At 51.2% G+C, this 16,822-nt stretch overlaps 1 protein-coding gene across 1 annotated transcript in view; it reads right to left on the bottom strand.

Annotated features, from left to right (window-relative positions):
• Positions 1–14,965, bottom strand: part of PLXND1 (plexin D1) — an 86,202-nt gene extending 71,237 nt beyond the window's left edge. Inside the window, exons 1-4 of the mRNA XM_050313275.1 lie at positions 14,909–14,965; positions 13,990–14,169; positions 347–573; positions 15–213 (exon numbers count right to left, since the gene is read on the bottom strand). Of these exons, the coding sequence (XP_050169232.1) occupies positions 15–213; positions 347–573; positions 13,990–14,169; positions 14,909–14,965 (663 nt within the window). The remainder of the gene's footprint in view (positions 1–14; positions 214–346; positions 574–13,989; positions 14,170–14,908) is intronic.
• Positions 14,966–16,822: the final 1,857 nt, after the last annotated feature.

Genomic DNA, 16,822 nt, shown 5'->3' with positions numbered 1-16,822 from the left:
TGGGATCGCTCCACATGCGCGGGTGGAGGTGCCGCTTCACACTTGCCGCTTTCTTCCCCGTCTGCAGGGGTGTGAACTGACCACTCGTCGTGAGAGAACGCGCCCGAGACCTGGGTGAGGCTGTACGGAGAGCCGGGGTCCGACCCGGGCTGGGGGCTGACCGGGCCCCGCGACCTGCAGCGGACGCTTTGTTTGCCCACGTAGTTCACGTCCCTGCAGGATACATAAAAGAGCCCTGAGCGATTGCCCAGCCCAGCGCTGGCCTCCTACCACGGGATCGCGACACAGGGCAGAGCCGTGGGCTCAGAGGTCACCCAGGAGGGACCGGGCTCCCTGGGCAGCCCACCAAGTTCCCCGTGCAGGAGGGGTCACGGGTGTGCCACAGTGCATGGCACGCTCAGCGCTGTGTGGACGCTTCATGGTGAAGCAACGTAGAGCCGACAGCCAAGAGGAGCGGCTGTGGGATGTGGGCACAGCATCGTTGTCTCCAGACTGAGTTTCCACTAAGAGCAGAGCATCCAGGCACTGGAGGAAAGTCACGGGGAAGCTCGTAAGCTCGGTCTCCCCGTGCAGCTGCAACAGTTACGCCAGTGTAAAGGTGAGGGTTGAGCGTGGAGACACTTCACCACAAACAAATAGCCAGCAGCATTTAAAACAAGAGTGGGAAATGGAGGCTGCTGTTTGGTCACGACTGCCTGGAAGTGCTGTACAGGCGAGCCCCGAGAGCTGTCCTCCCTCTCCCCAAACTGTGCCTTACGGCCCTGCCTGTTCTTGTGGCATGGATCTTTCCGTTATACAAAACATGTTAGTGAGGCTGATGGGGATTCTGCACGACTTCTGTTCTGGAGAGAAAAATCCTCTGTTGTTGTCTAATCTCATTTCTACACCTGCCAATTTCCCTCTCCCTTTCCTGTTCTCCTCGCCCTCTTCAGAGCGCTAATTAATACACAGCTGCCTTGGCCATGCCATGTCCACTGAAAATCTGCATTGAATTAAATACTATGCTTTCATGCTATCTAACTCATTGTCTCTGCTAATCATATCCTTAATTAATAGTTATTAGCTGATTTTTAATATGGGACTCCCAGTTGTTAGTAGCTTTTTTTTTTTCCTTAAACTACAAGTTAGCAATTTCTAAATGTGATCGTGTCTTTAATTGCATAGAAATAAGCCCCCATGATCCCAAACCCTTAATCTGCCTATTTTAGGATTTCTTATGGCTGCTTACCCTGATAGCAGAGCATCTTCCGTGTGAAATCAGTCTTTTAAGGCATATCAAATTAGGTTCCAGATTACAGTGAATTAAAAAAAAAATAGGCCAAAGAACATAGAAAAATGTGAGACTTGCCCAAAGATATCCAGTACTGGCTCTGTCAGAAAAAATCCCCCAGAGCTCTGGCTCCCATTGCCTATGCTGAGAATTTATCTACACTAATACAATTAAAGACAAAATATTTGTGGTACTGAAGGATTATTTGACAAAGATTTTATTGTTGTTGTTAGGAAACAATTCTCTGGTAAGATGCTTTGAGGGGAATATTTTCCAGAAATGATTTCCCACCCCTATTATCTGAGCTGTTAGAAGCTCCATTGAGTATTTCAGGGTAATGCTCCTAATGGAGTAGTAGAGGTTTTAAAATCTCTCATACACAGATCTGACCATTATTTTTTGTTCAGAAAGAAAAAAAGGTCAAAATTAAACCACAATCCTCTTGGCATAGAGCATCACCCCCTGCCAAAATCCCTTCCCGTTTGACTCCTGTGCAGGCTGGAGGATACCAGGCTCTCAGACAGCTCTGGTGGGGAGAGGGGCTGCATACACAGGAATTCAAAACTGCTTTAATTATTAATAAATATATTTACACAAGAACAGTTTCCCTTTAGGGGAAACATGAGTTCTCGTGCAATTACTCAGGTTAGATTGACTCAACACTGTCAAAAAACTAAGATTTCATCACTTTATTACAAGGAGTATAAACATCTGTTTATTTAGCAAGGTTTATCTGCAAGGTACCCATAGAGCTCATGGATTTGGAAAGCAAGTCCACTCTTGCAGCCGGAGATGGCCAGGATTTTCTTGGCAGCTCTTGGCCAGCACCAGCAGTTCACGATGGGGCAGAGGACAGGTGCTGCTCAGTATGGGACCCACTGCTGCCTCAAGGCCTGGCAGCAGGAACCCCCGGGGACCTGGGAGAAGAGCAACGCACTTTGTGTCTTTGGGTGTGACACTGAGTGCATTGGGAAGGCCTGTCTGGGTGGCACATGCTGGTGCATGGAGCAGCTGCCCTTCCCTCTGCCCACAGGGCCTTGCAGAGGAAAGGCCCGGGGCGTCCAGTCACTGCAGAGGGGCCACAGGGCACCATGGCAGAGGAACAACCACCCCAGAGCTGCTGCTGGAGAGCCCTGGCTGTGCAGCCGGTCAGAAGGTGTGTCTGTTCTTACCCAGGCAGCCAGTCCCCTTTTTTCCCATCTCCTTCATATTTGCCTCTCAGTGTGCAATTTGGGTCATTTCTATATGATTGCAGGTTGGCAGGAGACTGCAAGCTTACAAACAATGTGTTTTGAATCCCTTTGGCCACTCACTTTCCCTCTCAGAAACCCATACTGATGAAAAATGGCGATTGAATAGCTGTGCTGCATCAGAGTAGGAGTCCAGCCCCTACCTTCTGCCCATCCTGACAGAGGCCAAAAGTGGTTATCCGAGAGAAGGGTAACAGGAGAGAGTGGAGTGGTCCCACTTGATCTCCACTGTCCCAGCCCAGAGATGGTCAGGACAGGGCTGTCTCTGGAGCATTGTTTCTGAACAGAGAAGAGCCGTTCACCAGAGAAACAGAAGGGGAGATGAGGAGGAGATGAGAAGCACTTGGACATAGAGAAATCATTGCTTAAACAAGAGCTGTTCCCTGATCACCACACTCATCAAATTCTCTCCAGCCCTGCCTATCACTCTGCTCTTATCCAACCAGTTGTTAGTGTCTAGTGTCATCAGGCTGGACACATCAGCAAGTGCTCGCCTGGGGACTTCAGGGCACTCAGAAATAACAGAGGGCTTGGAAATAGACCGATTAGCAAACTTCAGTGTATTTTTGGATGAGCAAGTCCCTATTTTGTTGTTATTAATCTGTATTGCAGGCACTGCTCATGGATAAGGAGGCCAGACTGCTGTTACTGTTATTACTAATGATTTAGCACCCTGGGAGTCTGCTAGGTGCTTAGCAGAAAGACTAAGGCAAGGTCGCTTCCCCAACGTCCTTTAATCTAAACACATGCTCCAGTGTGGTCCCAGGCTCCACTGCAAATGGCTATAACAGGAACCACAGGGGCACAGCACACTCCTCTGCCACTGCTATCAGCCTCCAGCCCTGTTTGAGCAAGGGTGAGAGCGATTTATGGGGACCTGAGGCACTTCGCTAAGTAAAATCACCCTTTGATTCCTCAAACCTCTTTGTTTTCAAATATGAGCCTTTCCCAGCATAATATAGAGCCTTGCTCTCCTCAGAGTGTGTAATGCAGTCATAACCTTGTCTGCAGCATGCAGCCAGCTGACGTCTTCGCCATGAGGGATTTGCCTCCAGAGGGGAACTGTGCAGACAGAGGTTGTGAGCACAAAAAGGTTTCCTTCTAGGTTAATGACAGATACAGTGCTAGTGAAAAGTTCACAGGCACAATAACGGCAGGATGTTTTGGAGTGGGAGGTTCATCACAAAGCATTAAAGTGATGTGTCTTTGGTAGCCTGTGCTAGGTTTAACCTGGGTCCTGCAGGTAGAGAGGAACTCTTTCACTACCTGGACCCACACTGGATGCAAAAGCAGCAGGTTCCCCAGTTTTTCCCAGATCTTCTTGGTGACCTGTTGCTTTTATTTTCCTTAGAGGCTTAGGAAGGGCTCAGCACTCAATTGCCCCAGCTTTACACTGGTCAGGGTTGGAGACGTGGCTGGTGAGCTTGAATGCAGCTCCAGCTCTGATCTGTGGGAAGCTAAGCCTGTGTTGGGGTGGTAGCCAGGTGAAGCACAGTCCCTTCCACCCTGGTTGCCTTGATGGTCTCTCATCCATACCTGTCTCTTGTCAACATGGGCATCACAGGCAGGCACAGTGCGCGTGTGCATGGCAGAATAGGGCCCTTCTTTGGCTGGGTGCAGCCAGCACCAGCATTAGGGGATTTCTGTGAGCAGCAGTGGTTTTTGCACCGTTTTGCCTGTGCTGGCCAAGCAGGGGCTCATCCTGTCCCCCAGGACTGCAGGGCATTACGGCACAAGGGGGGCCGGCCACGTCCTGCCCACGCCAGGCACGGCGCATCCTGACCGCCTGCCAGCTGTGTAGGATGCGGGGCTTGGCTTCTAGCAAAGGAAGCAAATGCAACACAAAGCAGAGCATCCCCTCATGGTTTTCCCAGCAGGGGCCATGCTGATCGTTCAAAACAAAGCTGCCTTGGAAAGGAGCCCGGCTCTTACCCTGGAGTTCACACATGAAGGCCCCAGCTGACCCACACAGCAAAGCCCTGCAACAACCACCAGCAAGGCTGATCCTACTAGCTTTGTTCAAACATCCTCCACCAAAGCCTGGAGGAGGTTTTTCCTTATGAAGTCAGGCAGGATCCTGCTGCACACTCTGCAATATGCTAACTTCACCATGAGCAGTTGCTAAATACGTGCTTAAGTAGACAGGCCACCACTACTCATTAACCAAAACAAATGGGAAAGGGGGAAAGCTTACAACACAACAATTGCTTTCAATTAGAGGATATATCTATTGCCAAAATATGTCAGCAGGATTCGACAGACTACATTTTTAACTGTGTACTGCTGAAGAACAGGCAGCACCAAAATGCAGCCTAAATTAAACAGGGATTTAATCCCTTCCTTCCCACAGCATAATCACCAGGCTGTAAATATATTATTACAGCCCACACCACCCTTGTTAATTGCAACCAATTTGACTTACTTCAGTGGCTTCAAAGTTATTCTTTCCCATGTTCACTCAGCTTACTTAGTCTTCAGTCTGAAGTGAAAAGGTTAAATGTGGTTAATTGTAAATGTATTGTTTGTTTTGTATGTCTTAATACAATCCTAAGCATTCTGGTTAACACTTCGTGTTGCTTTAAAAGATATATTTTTAAAAGATATACTCAGTGGCACTGAGCTCTGAATCATTCGGTTTGTCCATCTCTGAGCACCTTGCTGAACAGAGCAGACCCCAGACCAGCTCCATATGTGCCCTTAGCTTGGAGGGCCCGTTGTCAGCAAAACTCTGTCCACCTCAAGTGGCACCTTCTGGTTCCATCTTACCTCTCGAACTCCCTCTGACAGGCTCTTCCCTAGTCCTAGCTGGGCACCTGCAGCTGCCACCTGCCGTGAACCAGCTCCACAGACACTGCTGGACCCAGAGCTCCTGCAAGTTCATGGGCTTCTACCGAGGTCAGCTCCAGCTTCAAGTCACTTGTCCTTGCTGTGACCTTTGGCCAGGCATCCAGCACATGCCCAATGCAGCCCTGTGTGCCATCCTGTAGGTTCTATGTCCAAGCTGTGGTGCTGACTCTGCCAGCCTGATTGTCAGATGGCTTTAACCTGTCTCATAACACCAGCAGCCCCAGCCACAAGCCTTGTTCAGGTAACCCTTGACAGCATCATCTCCAAAACCTACGCAAGCAGTAACTACTGCACCAGCACCCTAACTTTCACTCCCTGCACTGTCCCTGCTTGAACTTCAGCCCAGAAGTCTGTCCAGGCAGCCATCTGCAGCCAGCCCTGAGCCCTTCCCCTGCACCCCAGCTCTGCCCACGATGTTCCCGTGCCAAGGGCAGGCAGTTCTTGGCCATTATGGGCAGACCCTCCTGGCCCTCAGTGCCTTCCACAGGGGCTGATCAGGTCCTGCAGCACCTGCACTGTGTTCCGGCGCTTGAACAGAGGTGGAGGGTCAGCCTCTCCCAGTACCTTACTAGCAGGCACTAATTACAAATGCACCCACTGCTTTTACTAGGAAACCTGAAGTGTTTTCATACCTGTGTCTTGCAATGCTTTGCTAGTTGCAATCCTGAGCTACAGCTCTGGCTTGTGGCACACAGCAGCACATGGTTTACGTTGCCTCTAATAGCTGTCTCTCAATATAATGTCACTCGTGGGTGTCAGCCGGTGTATATTTTTGGACGTATTGTAGACAGCAATCTCATTCTTGACATTTCCCTGGTGACCCCAACAGTCTGAAAGGCTTCCACATTTCTTATGTGCAGTCAACACATTTATTAATCTTACAGATAAGTCAAAAGTTGAAAGTGACACACAGATACATACATGTAGGAAAAAGGCATGTAGATACACATCTAAAATGTCAGCAAGCCCTGTGCTGCACTAGTTTCAGCATTTTGAATTTTGTAGCACAGAAGGAGAGTTCTCAGGCAGTTCCAGTTCAGCTTGCAAAGATAGTGTTCATGTACAATCCCCATGTTTCTGTGCACAAATATGTATTTGTGTTTGAACTCATCACAAATTCAAGGATGTAAAATATGTGATGTTACCGGTGTACTAATGGAAACAGTCGCATGAATCTTTATACAAGTGAAACCAGCTTTTTCTTTGAGCTATCTGGATAACCCAGTGGAATGGGCATCCAAAGTACTTCATCCACTGGTGAATGTGACCCTGAAACTGAGCAGAAGTAGTAGTAAAGGAAAGACAGATGAAGCAAGGTCACCTGATATGGCTGAGGAAAGTGGGAAAGGTACTCAAACAACATAAATCATTAAAATGACCTTTCAACACTGTTTTAAAACATAAGCACCATACACTTAGGGACTGGGGTAGTTTTATCACTTGAATGTCAGCTCAGCTGTTCCATCTTTCTGTTCAAGCAGTTGTCTTTGTGCTATTTCACATCTACCTATCACATTGTACACAGGTGTGCAGTGTATTTCAGGGGTTGTAGGTGTCCCCGGTATCCCTTTTCTCAGCTTCTTCTGCTCCACAAGGGGTAGAAGGACTCATATACATCAGTCTGCAATGTTATCGTGCCCCATGCAAGTGACATAGTTGCTTACACGGTGCAGAGTGATAGCTCCAGTGAATTAAATGGCCCGTTAGCCCTGCAAAGGCTGGGGAACTGCAGCAACCCTTCCCTTCATGGGGTTTGTCTGAAGAGAGAGCAATAATGAGCTCTACTAGAAAGGAGGACGGACGAGCCACAGGCACTCGCTGCAGGTGACAGCCTGGGGCTGAGCTCCACTGCCTCTGGCAGAGGTGTGGATTGGCAGAATTTGCTCACCCAGGGATGGACGACGGCAAACCCGGTGCACACACACTGTCAGGTCAGATTTGGGCTCTGTCAGCTTTTGTGTCCTTCCAGACCCAAACCCGCAATCAGCAGCAAAGCCCCCAGCTGGGGCAGGACTTGTGTTGGTCCCGGTCCCACTCGGCAGGGCCAGCCTCAGCCCAGGGCTGTTTCACTCCTCCCTGGTGAATGCCTTGACTGTCCCTGCCGGCTGGGGGAGGCGACCAAGGGTCTGCCAGGGGTCACAGTGGGAAAACATACATTTCACTAGGTGCCTTTAGGACATGTCATGAAATATGGGACCTTTTAGGCCAGGCAGCTAAATACCCAAAATTTGTTCCCACATGGAGGGCCACTGACACACAGGAATTAGCTGACAGGCTTGGGTCAGTTCCCAGAGGAGAGGTGTGAGCAGCACCAAAGCCATCACAGCCAGCGCTCATTAGACTCTTACCTGCAACCCAAGCAGAGGTGCCCAAGGTGGAGCAAGTTGCTGAGGTTTCTGTAGCCTGGAATCTGACCTCCTAATCTTCTTATCTCCCTCTCGATGCTCTCTGTCCTCTCACACAGAGAACAGCTTGTCATACAAGGGCAGGCTCCTAGAACCTACTTAATGGTACTTTTCACCTTCAGGGTTCTCACGTGCTCTGGTCTTATCTTTCCATCTTCTTCTAAGTGATGTCTATTTAAGCCTGAGTTAAAAAAAAACAAAACAAAACACACAACACAAAAAAACCAGCAACACTTACTTCTGTTTTCAATCAAAACTGTCTATCAGTCACCTTTTTCATTGCAGCGGTGTTTTGACTTCTCTGTGCAGCACTCTCAAAGGAGCTTGGGGGTTGGCACACACGGGGAGGCTTCCTAGCTCACAAATGGCCCCACTGATTTTATCAAGCTCTTTGCTAAGCAGTTCTGTAACCATCGCTGGCAGGGACACAGAGCATGGCCCATGGCAAAGACTACTTTTGTTTAAGCTTGTTCCTGGGACTGAAAAGGGACGTGTGTGTGTGGTTCCTGGCAGCTTTGACCATTCTGTGGCTCTCAGTCAGACACCCGTATGGGTCAGGCACTGATTCGGCTTCGCAACCCCACTGGCAGGCCCAGGCCTGGCTCCTCTCTCACGTGCAGGAAACCTGCAGAGTAAGCACTGCATCAGGAGTGGCAGCATCTGGCCTGGGGGCTGTTCAGATGCAGAGGGTTGAATAAATATCAGTGGTTAAACTAGTAATTAACCCACCAGTTGAAATAACCAATAAATCCTGTGTTTTTCTCACAGTTGATGCAAATAAGAGTTGATTGTAAACATCTCATGCCTAAATTATACCTTGGAGAATCCAAGTGACACAGTTGGCCTTGCCTGAATTATTTCAATGCAAACAAGGCAGACAAATGAGTGTAATTGTCCAACTTCTTTGACTCGCTGGCTTTCACTCTGCTTGGAAACTCTTGCAGCTGGACATTCATGCAAGGTTTGGAATGTAAATGTACCTCTTTGCTCCAGATCTCACACTATTAGCAAACCTGTTTTCCTTTCATTTTTTTCTAAGCTAGAAAGGGAGAATTTGTTTTAAAAATGGGAAGAGCCTGTTTGTGGCCTGTATTTCAAAGGAACATTACATTCCAGCTCCCAGATGATCAATAAGAAACTGGTAGCCAATACTTTTGTTATTGTGCTGGGTCTCACACTTAATCAGCTTCAGATCTAATAGCTCTGATCCCATGCAAAAGATGGGGAACAACAGCATGTAAAAATATATCAGTTTCCCTGTGTCACTTTATTTGTCACATGAAACTTTGCATCTGCTTCACATGAAGACCTAATCAGGCCAGCTCCTGGCTGGAGTTTTTTGTTCCAGAATTGGACAAAAAAAGAAAAAATTAACCAAAGTCTACTTCCTCCCTAAGGGGGCAGCTCTTCCTTTTCATGTGGACTTCCTCCACAGACACAGCCTTCAGAGTGAGGGAGGAGGGAAGCATCAGAAGAGGCAACTGAAGAATGAGTAGGAAATATCAAGTCACTGAGGAAGTTGGTCCCAGCACAGCGTTGGGCAGTGGTACATCTGTATGGTACATGGTAAGGGCGTCAGACACGGGCAGGTGAGCACTTCCTGCCAGCCACACAGTGGGTACCCAGCCAGGCACACCCAGGTATGCTGTGCTGCTGCAGAACCCAGCCAGGGGGACTGCGGGGCTGGCAGGCATCATACACACAGACACTGGATTTCAGCTGCCCTGTTCACGCTGCCAACAGGTGGGCTCTGCTCGCTCAAACAGCAGGTCTGTGCACGGTGTGGGAACCAGAATTTGGAAGCATCAAGAGCCTTTACGGCAGCTTCACCAGCTCATCCTCACATACGTTGTTTACCAGGATCACAGCAGGCTGCTGTGGGGAGCTGCTTGTTGCAAGGCCAGCTTAGCATTTTGTTAGGCAGAGCTGAAGTGTTGGGCTGGCTGCTTCGCACCAGGAGGGGACGGATTTCAGCAGTGTTAGCCCCAGTGTTGCAGGTGCTCCTGAAGCCACAAGCTGGCCAGGCTGCACGGTGGCTGCACAAGTTGCCGGCTCTGCGTGTACCCCGAAGAGGAGTGGCAATCTGCTGAGGGGAAGGGATGGAAAAAGCCATTTGGACTGTAAGTTTGCACTCACTGTCCCTCTCATAGGGAGCAGCCATCTCTCAAGATGTCTAATGATGCAACTCTGCTGAAGAAAACAAATAATTCTTTACTTTCAGGAGGTCTTATTGTGAGCTTAAAGCTAAAAGAACCAAATACCTTCCTGGTTTGAGGAAGGAAGAGACCAGGGCATTATTTTCCAGCAGCAGAGTATGGGACCCTTTCCACTTAGGAAAAACAAATATCTGTCTCCTTTTCTTTTCCTTTGCACAGATTCATTGACTAATAAATTCTTAGCAGCTGTAACATTCATCTGCACACTTAAAAATCAACCTTGTAAAAGTCTACTTGCCCATAATGAGTAATTCTTCGATGGGTGAGTAATTTGTCTCCATGAAGGGGCTTATGTTTGGTTGATGCTTTTGCTGCTTAGGATAACATGCAGTGGGAGTCTTCCTGTTTTGCATAATTGTGTACTTTAACTAAGTGTCGGGGGAACTCAGTCAAGGGTGGGTAATTTAATTTTTATTGTCCTTAATGGCAACTGAATAAATAAATACAAAATAAATTAAAAACCCACACACAAATTATGATCTGAATCTTTGATTTTTCTCAAGATTATCCCAGTAAAGGATGCAGGAGACAATATGATGGCCAGGCTGGGAAACTTCCCTCACATATTTTCAGGTGCTTCCTAAGTGTTCCTAAGTTTTCCATTAAGTGTCCCTAGAGGTCCAGTATTTGTGTGATTATCGGAAGGAAGAGGTCTTGATTTTTCTTTCCTTCTTTGGTTTCCTTCTTCTAGTGGCTTCTTAAGGGTCTGCAACCCACATTTTTCTTTTCAGAACACAAGAAACAGCATCCCTTATTTTCACACTTCAGAGAAGAGACAAAAGAGACCTTTTGGCAAAATGTCAGATTGTGTGACTGATAACACCCCCAATCATTTCAGACTATGACTTGTGGCCATGTTAGACTCAGATGTGAAAACAAAACACATACATTTTATGTTGGCCACTTCACTCCATTCTATTAAATTAGGACTAGTCATTAGCTGGTAGAGAGGGAGAATCATTTCCATCAAGAACCGGGGCAGGGGGGGTTGCATCTGACATTCCCTCTTCTCCCTCCCCCAGTTTTCCAGCATTTTCCCTCCAGAGATGTTGATGTGAAACCAGCTCACATGACAAATTAAAGTGATTCATAACCCAGCTGCAGTCCCTGCTGACAAGCCCCATTGCAGAGCAATCATGCAGATTTTATGCACCCAGAGCCCAGGGAAGGACCTGGGTTGTGGCACACACTGCTTTTCAGAGCAGTCTGACACAAGTTGGCTGAATTCATTCACAGCAAGTGAAGGCCAAATGGCTCTCACTTGACAGCAGTTAATAATGTAGTTTTAAAAGGGATATTTTCTCTGCAAAATTAAATTTTCAAGACATCACCATGCATCTTCAGTCTTATCTTTTTGTCTGGATTTTTTTTTTTGGCTCTCCTATCAGTCTTTAAACACACAGACAGAGATTACACAGATAAGTCTACAGTATGGTTCATTCTGGCAGTGTCCTATCAATCACAGTTAATTAACTTGGGGGATCCATAAACTGGACAATTCAGCTGTGATTCTCCTGTCATCATGATCAAGTTAGAAGCAGCTCAGTGCTCCTTTCAGAGGTGCCTAGTTGGCATCATGGCAGGTGGGAGGATGCCAGCAAATACCAGCTCTCACACTGAGCACGGGGGAGCAGCACGGGAGGCCCCCGCCCTGGCAGAGCCCTCACCAGCCAGTGACAGGGGCTGGTGACAAGGCCCATCGACAGCTTCAGGCAGGGCAAGCAATGCAACAGGTCCAGGGCCCATCCAGGGCAGACAATCAGGAGTAAAAGCAGACAGGTCCTTTAGCCACACACTGCTAACAGAGGCCTGGCTCTCACACACAGCAGCTGGCAGCTGCAGAAGCCAAGGGGCAGAAAGGACCATGCATCGGGCTCAAGGGTGCCCCCAGCGCTTGGGGAATGCCTTTGGAAAGGTTGAACCCTGATAGTTTAAGTTGTATCCAACATAGGATACTGGTGCTCCTCTTTAGACCACACGAAAGTCTAAAATGTGGGGAACACCTTGTCTGGATCTCAAACGTCCGTATCATGCCAAGTGCAGGGTGGTTGCTCTGGAAGACTCGACAGGAAGAAGTATGTAGAGGTGTTTTCACTGGTGCCTGCAATGAGGGATGAAAGCAGCAGCAAAAATTCAGAGGAGGAAAATGAGGGATTTCAAAATAATGACCTAAGCTGATTTCAACTCTGGAGTAGATGAAGGGAACAGAGCTGGGATCCGCTCCCATCAGATGGAAGCAAATTGGACAATTTCCCAGACAGATTGGCCCCAGCTGGGAAAGAGAAAGAAGGCAAGGAAGGAAGCTGGTTCAAGTAGGAGAACAGAAGCTCTGAGATACCGGGCATTTTCAAGAAAGTCAGATTAGATATATTATCAAATCAACAGCATTAGATACGGCTGGCAGTATCCTGAGAGCTGAGAGACAAAGCTTGTCAAAGCTGATAGTAAATCAAGGTGGAAAAGCAACCAGACTTTGTGATTTTTTTTCCTGACCAAAATGGTGGTCTGCCCATCACAGGACTGAGGAGATGCACCGGGGGCTGGCAGGGGCTCCAACATCTCTCCTACCTCTGAAAGAGACCATAGGCATTGGTGACCTGATGGATGTCATTTCACTTCCCTGTGCCTGGCTGGAGGAGGACTGCCCTGCCAGGCTGCTTGGCAGGAGTCCCTGAATATTAATTAGGCATTCTTAAGCAGGAGCTCCAAGCATGTGTTAGAAACTTCCCTGGTGAAAAACTTCAGCTCTCCCCAGACCCTCCTCTGAAAGGGCATGGATGGATTGTTGTCACAATCTGTATATTGTGAAAACTACCTGCACTGCCTGAAATTCTCAGGGGTTCCAGATGCTCCAGACAAAAAAATCAAACCTGGGTGAGAGCCCATGAGCTGAAACAATAAACAAAACAAACTTGACTGCTGATTAGTGTTGGCTTGTTCCTTCTCAGGAGGCAGAGGGGGGGAACAGGGATTAGGGGAGCACTGGCATATCCTGAACCTCAACCTGTGTCGGTGACCTGACGAGTCACTGACACTGCTCATCCTGGAGGAGATGAAGCACACAGCACAGCAGTCCCTGCTCCATCAGCCTCCAGGAAGGGAGCGCACAGAGGGATGTCCTGCAGCATTCCCAACGGCATAGCGCTGGGAAAGGAAGTGAGTCAGGGCTGGAGTGGGCTAACAGAGAAGCACAACCAGCACCTTTAAAAACCGCGATCTGGTCTCAGACTGCAGGGATGGCCACAGGCGGCGGATATGGGAAGTGTGGCTAGAAAAACCAGCCAGTTCCTGCTCTACGCCGCCCCTGTTCCCTGCCCAAAGCCCACACCCATGGGTTGCTGGGCCGCAGCACCAGACCTCACACCTCTGGGAGCAAACGGGCTTGTCGAGTGGGACCTCAAATGCTGCTGCCAGCAGGGCCCCCTGGCCAGCCATCAGGACTTTCCCAGTCCTCAGCCTGCACCTGGAGCCTGGATGTGGCTCTGGCTGGTGTCACTGGGGGGAGGCACTTGGGGCACTAGTGCTATGTCCCCACTCCCACACTGGGTCCCAGAGCTGCTGGTGGCCGATGCATCGCTGGGGCCTCAGCAGGTGCTGGCTCCCTGGCTACACAGGAGTACCCTGGACTGACCTTGTCCCACCCTGTCAATAGCCTCAGTGTGGGGAGATGCCTCAACAAGTGAAAACCTCAGTGTGCAGCCTCTGGTCTGGGTGGTGCAGCAAAGAGGACCATCACAGTCCCCGGCTAGCCCTGGCTGTCCGTGGGCCGGTGACCCTTCTCAATATCTTCATCTCAGAGGGAGGCAGCAGTCCACCGCCAGCTGAGCCTCACCATCACCCTGACGAGATCTGCAGGGACAGCAGCTACCCCATATACATGCTCCAAGGGAAATCTTAAAAATAGAAGGCAGCAGAATGTGTGCCAGCTCTGCCAGGTGCCACAGCCGCAATAAAATCAAGGCGGGACGTGAGCCAAGCCAGCCAGGAGGGGCTTCACCCACCCACAGCCTCCCGGGAAGCTGGCTGGCATGTGAGGGGTCCTTCGGCACTGCTGCGCTGAGCTCGGGCTTGACGTCCGCACGATTGTGCTCCGACCACCCCGGGGCAGCATCCGGGCGGTCCCCGCGGTGCGGGCACTCGGCTGATGCTGCCTCGGGCCGTGGGAACTGGAGAGCGCTGCACTGGCAGCGCAGCAATCCAGCGCTGGGTATCCAGGAAGCCCTTTGTAACCCAGACAGTAGCAATCTATCTACTCCGCTGCCATTATCACTCCTCTCACTGGTACGTCCGTGTAAAACATGTTTAGGTAAGCCTAGCAAGGGCGATTATCTTGACCTACAAACCGTGCCTTGCTCGTGATTTTGTATCAGGGGTGGATACCAGGCAAGGCTGACTTCGCTGCTCCCCTTGATGCTTATCAGCCTGCGGAGAGGAAAAGCCGAGACCCCCTGTGTATCAGCCGCCCTCCGTAGGTGGTTCCAGGCTCCCTGCGAACTCCCGCGGCAGGAACGGCTTCGCCGCCACCGCCCTGTGCAGGAGCTGCCTGTTCCCGCAGCGCGCCCCGGCTCAGACCACCACCCCCAGAGCCGAGTCCCAGCATCGGGCTGAAGTCTCTGATATCCGGGCAACCCAGTGTGGGCCTGAGCTTTCCCCACAGAAGGACCTGAGTTGTTCGGGGTCAGGTGGGACATCCCAGCTCACTCGCTTTTTGAGTCTCTGAATTCCTGTGTGGGGTTCCATGGGCAGCTCCCTCAGCTGTGGGAGCAAAGCAATATGAGTATCTGGGACAACAAAGCCCCAGATTTCCTTTTGCTGATGGGGAGAGGGGGAAGGATTTTAGCAGCTCAGTTAAAAGCCATTTCCCAGTCAGCTCCCTGCATTTCCCAGCTCAGAGCTGTGCCCTGTCCCTACAGCTCTCACTCTGCGCCTCTCAAGTTTCAGCTGGGGCCCCACCTTGCCCCCAAAAATGAACCACATTGGTAACACCTGGCAAAATGTGCAGCTCTTGGCAGCTCTTGGGAAGGTGATGTGGCACAAGGACAATGGGCATTTTGCTAACAGGAGAGAGCATCTTCAGGCTTTACCTCTGTGGGTTTATCTGGCCCCAGGGGGGGCAGCTTGTCCTTGCCAACTCCTCCTGCACTGTGCTGTGCCTGTGCCCCTGTGGGCTGTCTCCCCGCTGAGCTGGCCCAGCTGCCACCTCCAGCGCTCCATCACTCTGTAGTGTTGCCACTGTGGGGATCTCTCCTTCCCTGGCCCATGTCAGGAAATTGGGAATTTATCAATGTGGCCATTGTTCCTACACTCTCTGTCCTCAGAGAACCTCCAAATCTCATATGATCTCCCCCCCTTCTTCTCCTCTTAGGAGGCTACCCTGCATCTGAGAAAAGGCTTCTTTGTGTGTGAACTCTGCAGCTGGGGAGACCACCCCACCAGAGCAGGGCTGAGGCTGGTCCCTGGGGAGCCTTGGCCAGCATGGTTCTGCTTTGCTGCTGGGACAAGCCAGCAAACAGGACAGCAGGATGTCTGGGAGCCAGAGGAGACTCCAAGCCTGTAGAGCCAGGACTGCCAGCAAACACACTGCACCATGAGAGGCAGTGGTAGGATGTCAGGCCTGGATGCTCAACAGAGCTACCTAGGGTGGATGAAGCAGGGAGGAGCTTGTCACCAAATCTTTGCGGACTCCAACCCCACTTTGAGAGGAGGAGAGAACTCTGGATCAGACAAATAACTAATTTTCACAGTAATCACAGACCCAGCCATGCTTATCAACAGAAGCAGAGCATTCAGCCTTATGTGACAGCTGGTTTGAGAGCCATCAAGTGTATGCCATGAACAATTATCCCTTGGAATGCTTCCCTCCAGAGCAGGGGCAATGAGGCATTGCAGAGCTGTGCCCTGAATGCTGTGTGTGGGATTGGGAGAGGGACTGCTGAGCCTGAGTGGGGAGAGGCTCTTCCTCGCCTAGGCCAACATCGGATACAGGAGTGGATTCAAGCAGTACTAACCACTGAATTTCTGCTGAGGTGATGCTAAATCACGGGGAGGAGGGGTCCTGCAGCACGTGAGCAGCGCGGCGAATTCGATGTGCTGCTGCAGCGGCCGCTCGTGGCCCGGTGACCGAGCGGCTGGCACGTTTCCATGACCGGGATGTTCGTAAGCCCGGGATGCTCCGGAGCCCGGGGCAGCCTCGGCGGGGTGTTTATGTGATCGAGCAGGTCCAGGTGGTCTCCACGTCCCCTTCCGCTCCCCAGCTCAGGGAGGCAACAGCACTGTGCGAGCAGGGAGCGGGGCAGTGCTGGGAACACACCGGCGGTGCCCGCAGGTGGGTGGGCTGGGCTGTGCCAGCGCCCACAGCCGCTCCCGGTGCCCGTCCCTACGGCCTCCGCACAGCCCCCCGCCGCTGCCAGGCGCAGCCCCGCCGAGCGGGGGTGCCGGGGCGCACTGTGGGCCCTGCGGGCAGGCAGCGCCGGGCCCGGGGGCTCTGCCGGCACCGGGGCCGGGCGGCTCCGGCCGCGCTGCCCGGCCACGACCGCCAGGGGGCGCCAGAGCCCGCAGGCGGCGCGCGTGCAGTACCGGGTGGCCCCGCCAGGCGGCGCCAGAGCCGGGGGGGGCCGCGGGTCCCTGAGGGCGCGGGCGGGACCCGCTCGGGGCACGGGAAACGGGACCGTCAGAGCCCCGGGGCCGCTCCTCCAACCCCGGCATCGGAACGGGCCCGGGGAGCCGGCCCGGGGCCCATTCCCACCCCTCCGCAGCACGGGCGCCCCGATGCCGGGCAGGCGGTCCCGTTCCCTCCCTCCCTCCCTCCCGGCCTCCCCGGCTCCGGTGGAGAAC

The sequence above is a fragment of the Myiozetetes cayanensis genome, unplaced genomic scaffold, assembly GCF_022539395.1.
Source record: "Myiozetetes cayanensis isolate MyiCay16 unplaced genomic scaffold, myiCay2020 scf18, whole genome shotgun sequence".
Lineage (NCBI taxonomy): Eukaryota > Metazoa > Chordata > Aves > Passeriformes > Tyrannidae > Myiozetetes > Myiozetetes cayanensis.
Note: the sequence above shows the minus strand (reverse complement) of the source record. Positions and strands in the feature narration are given on the sequence as shown.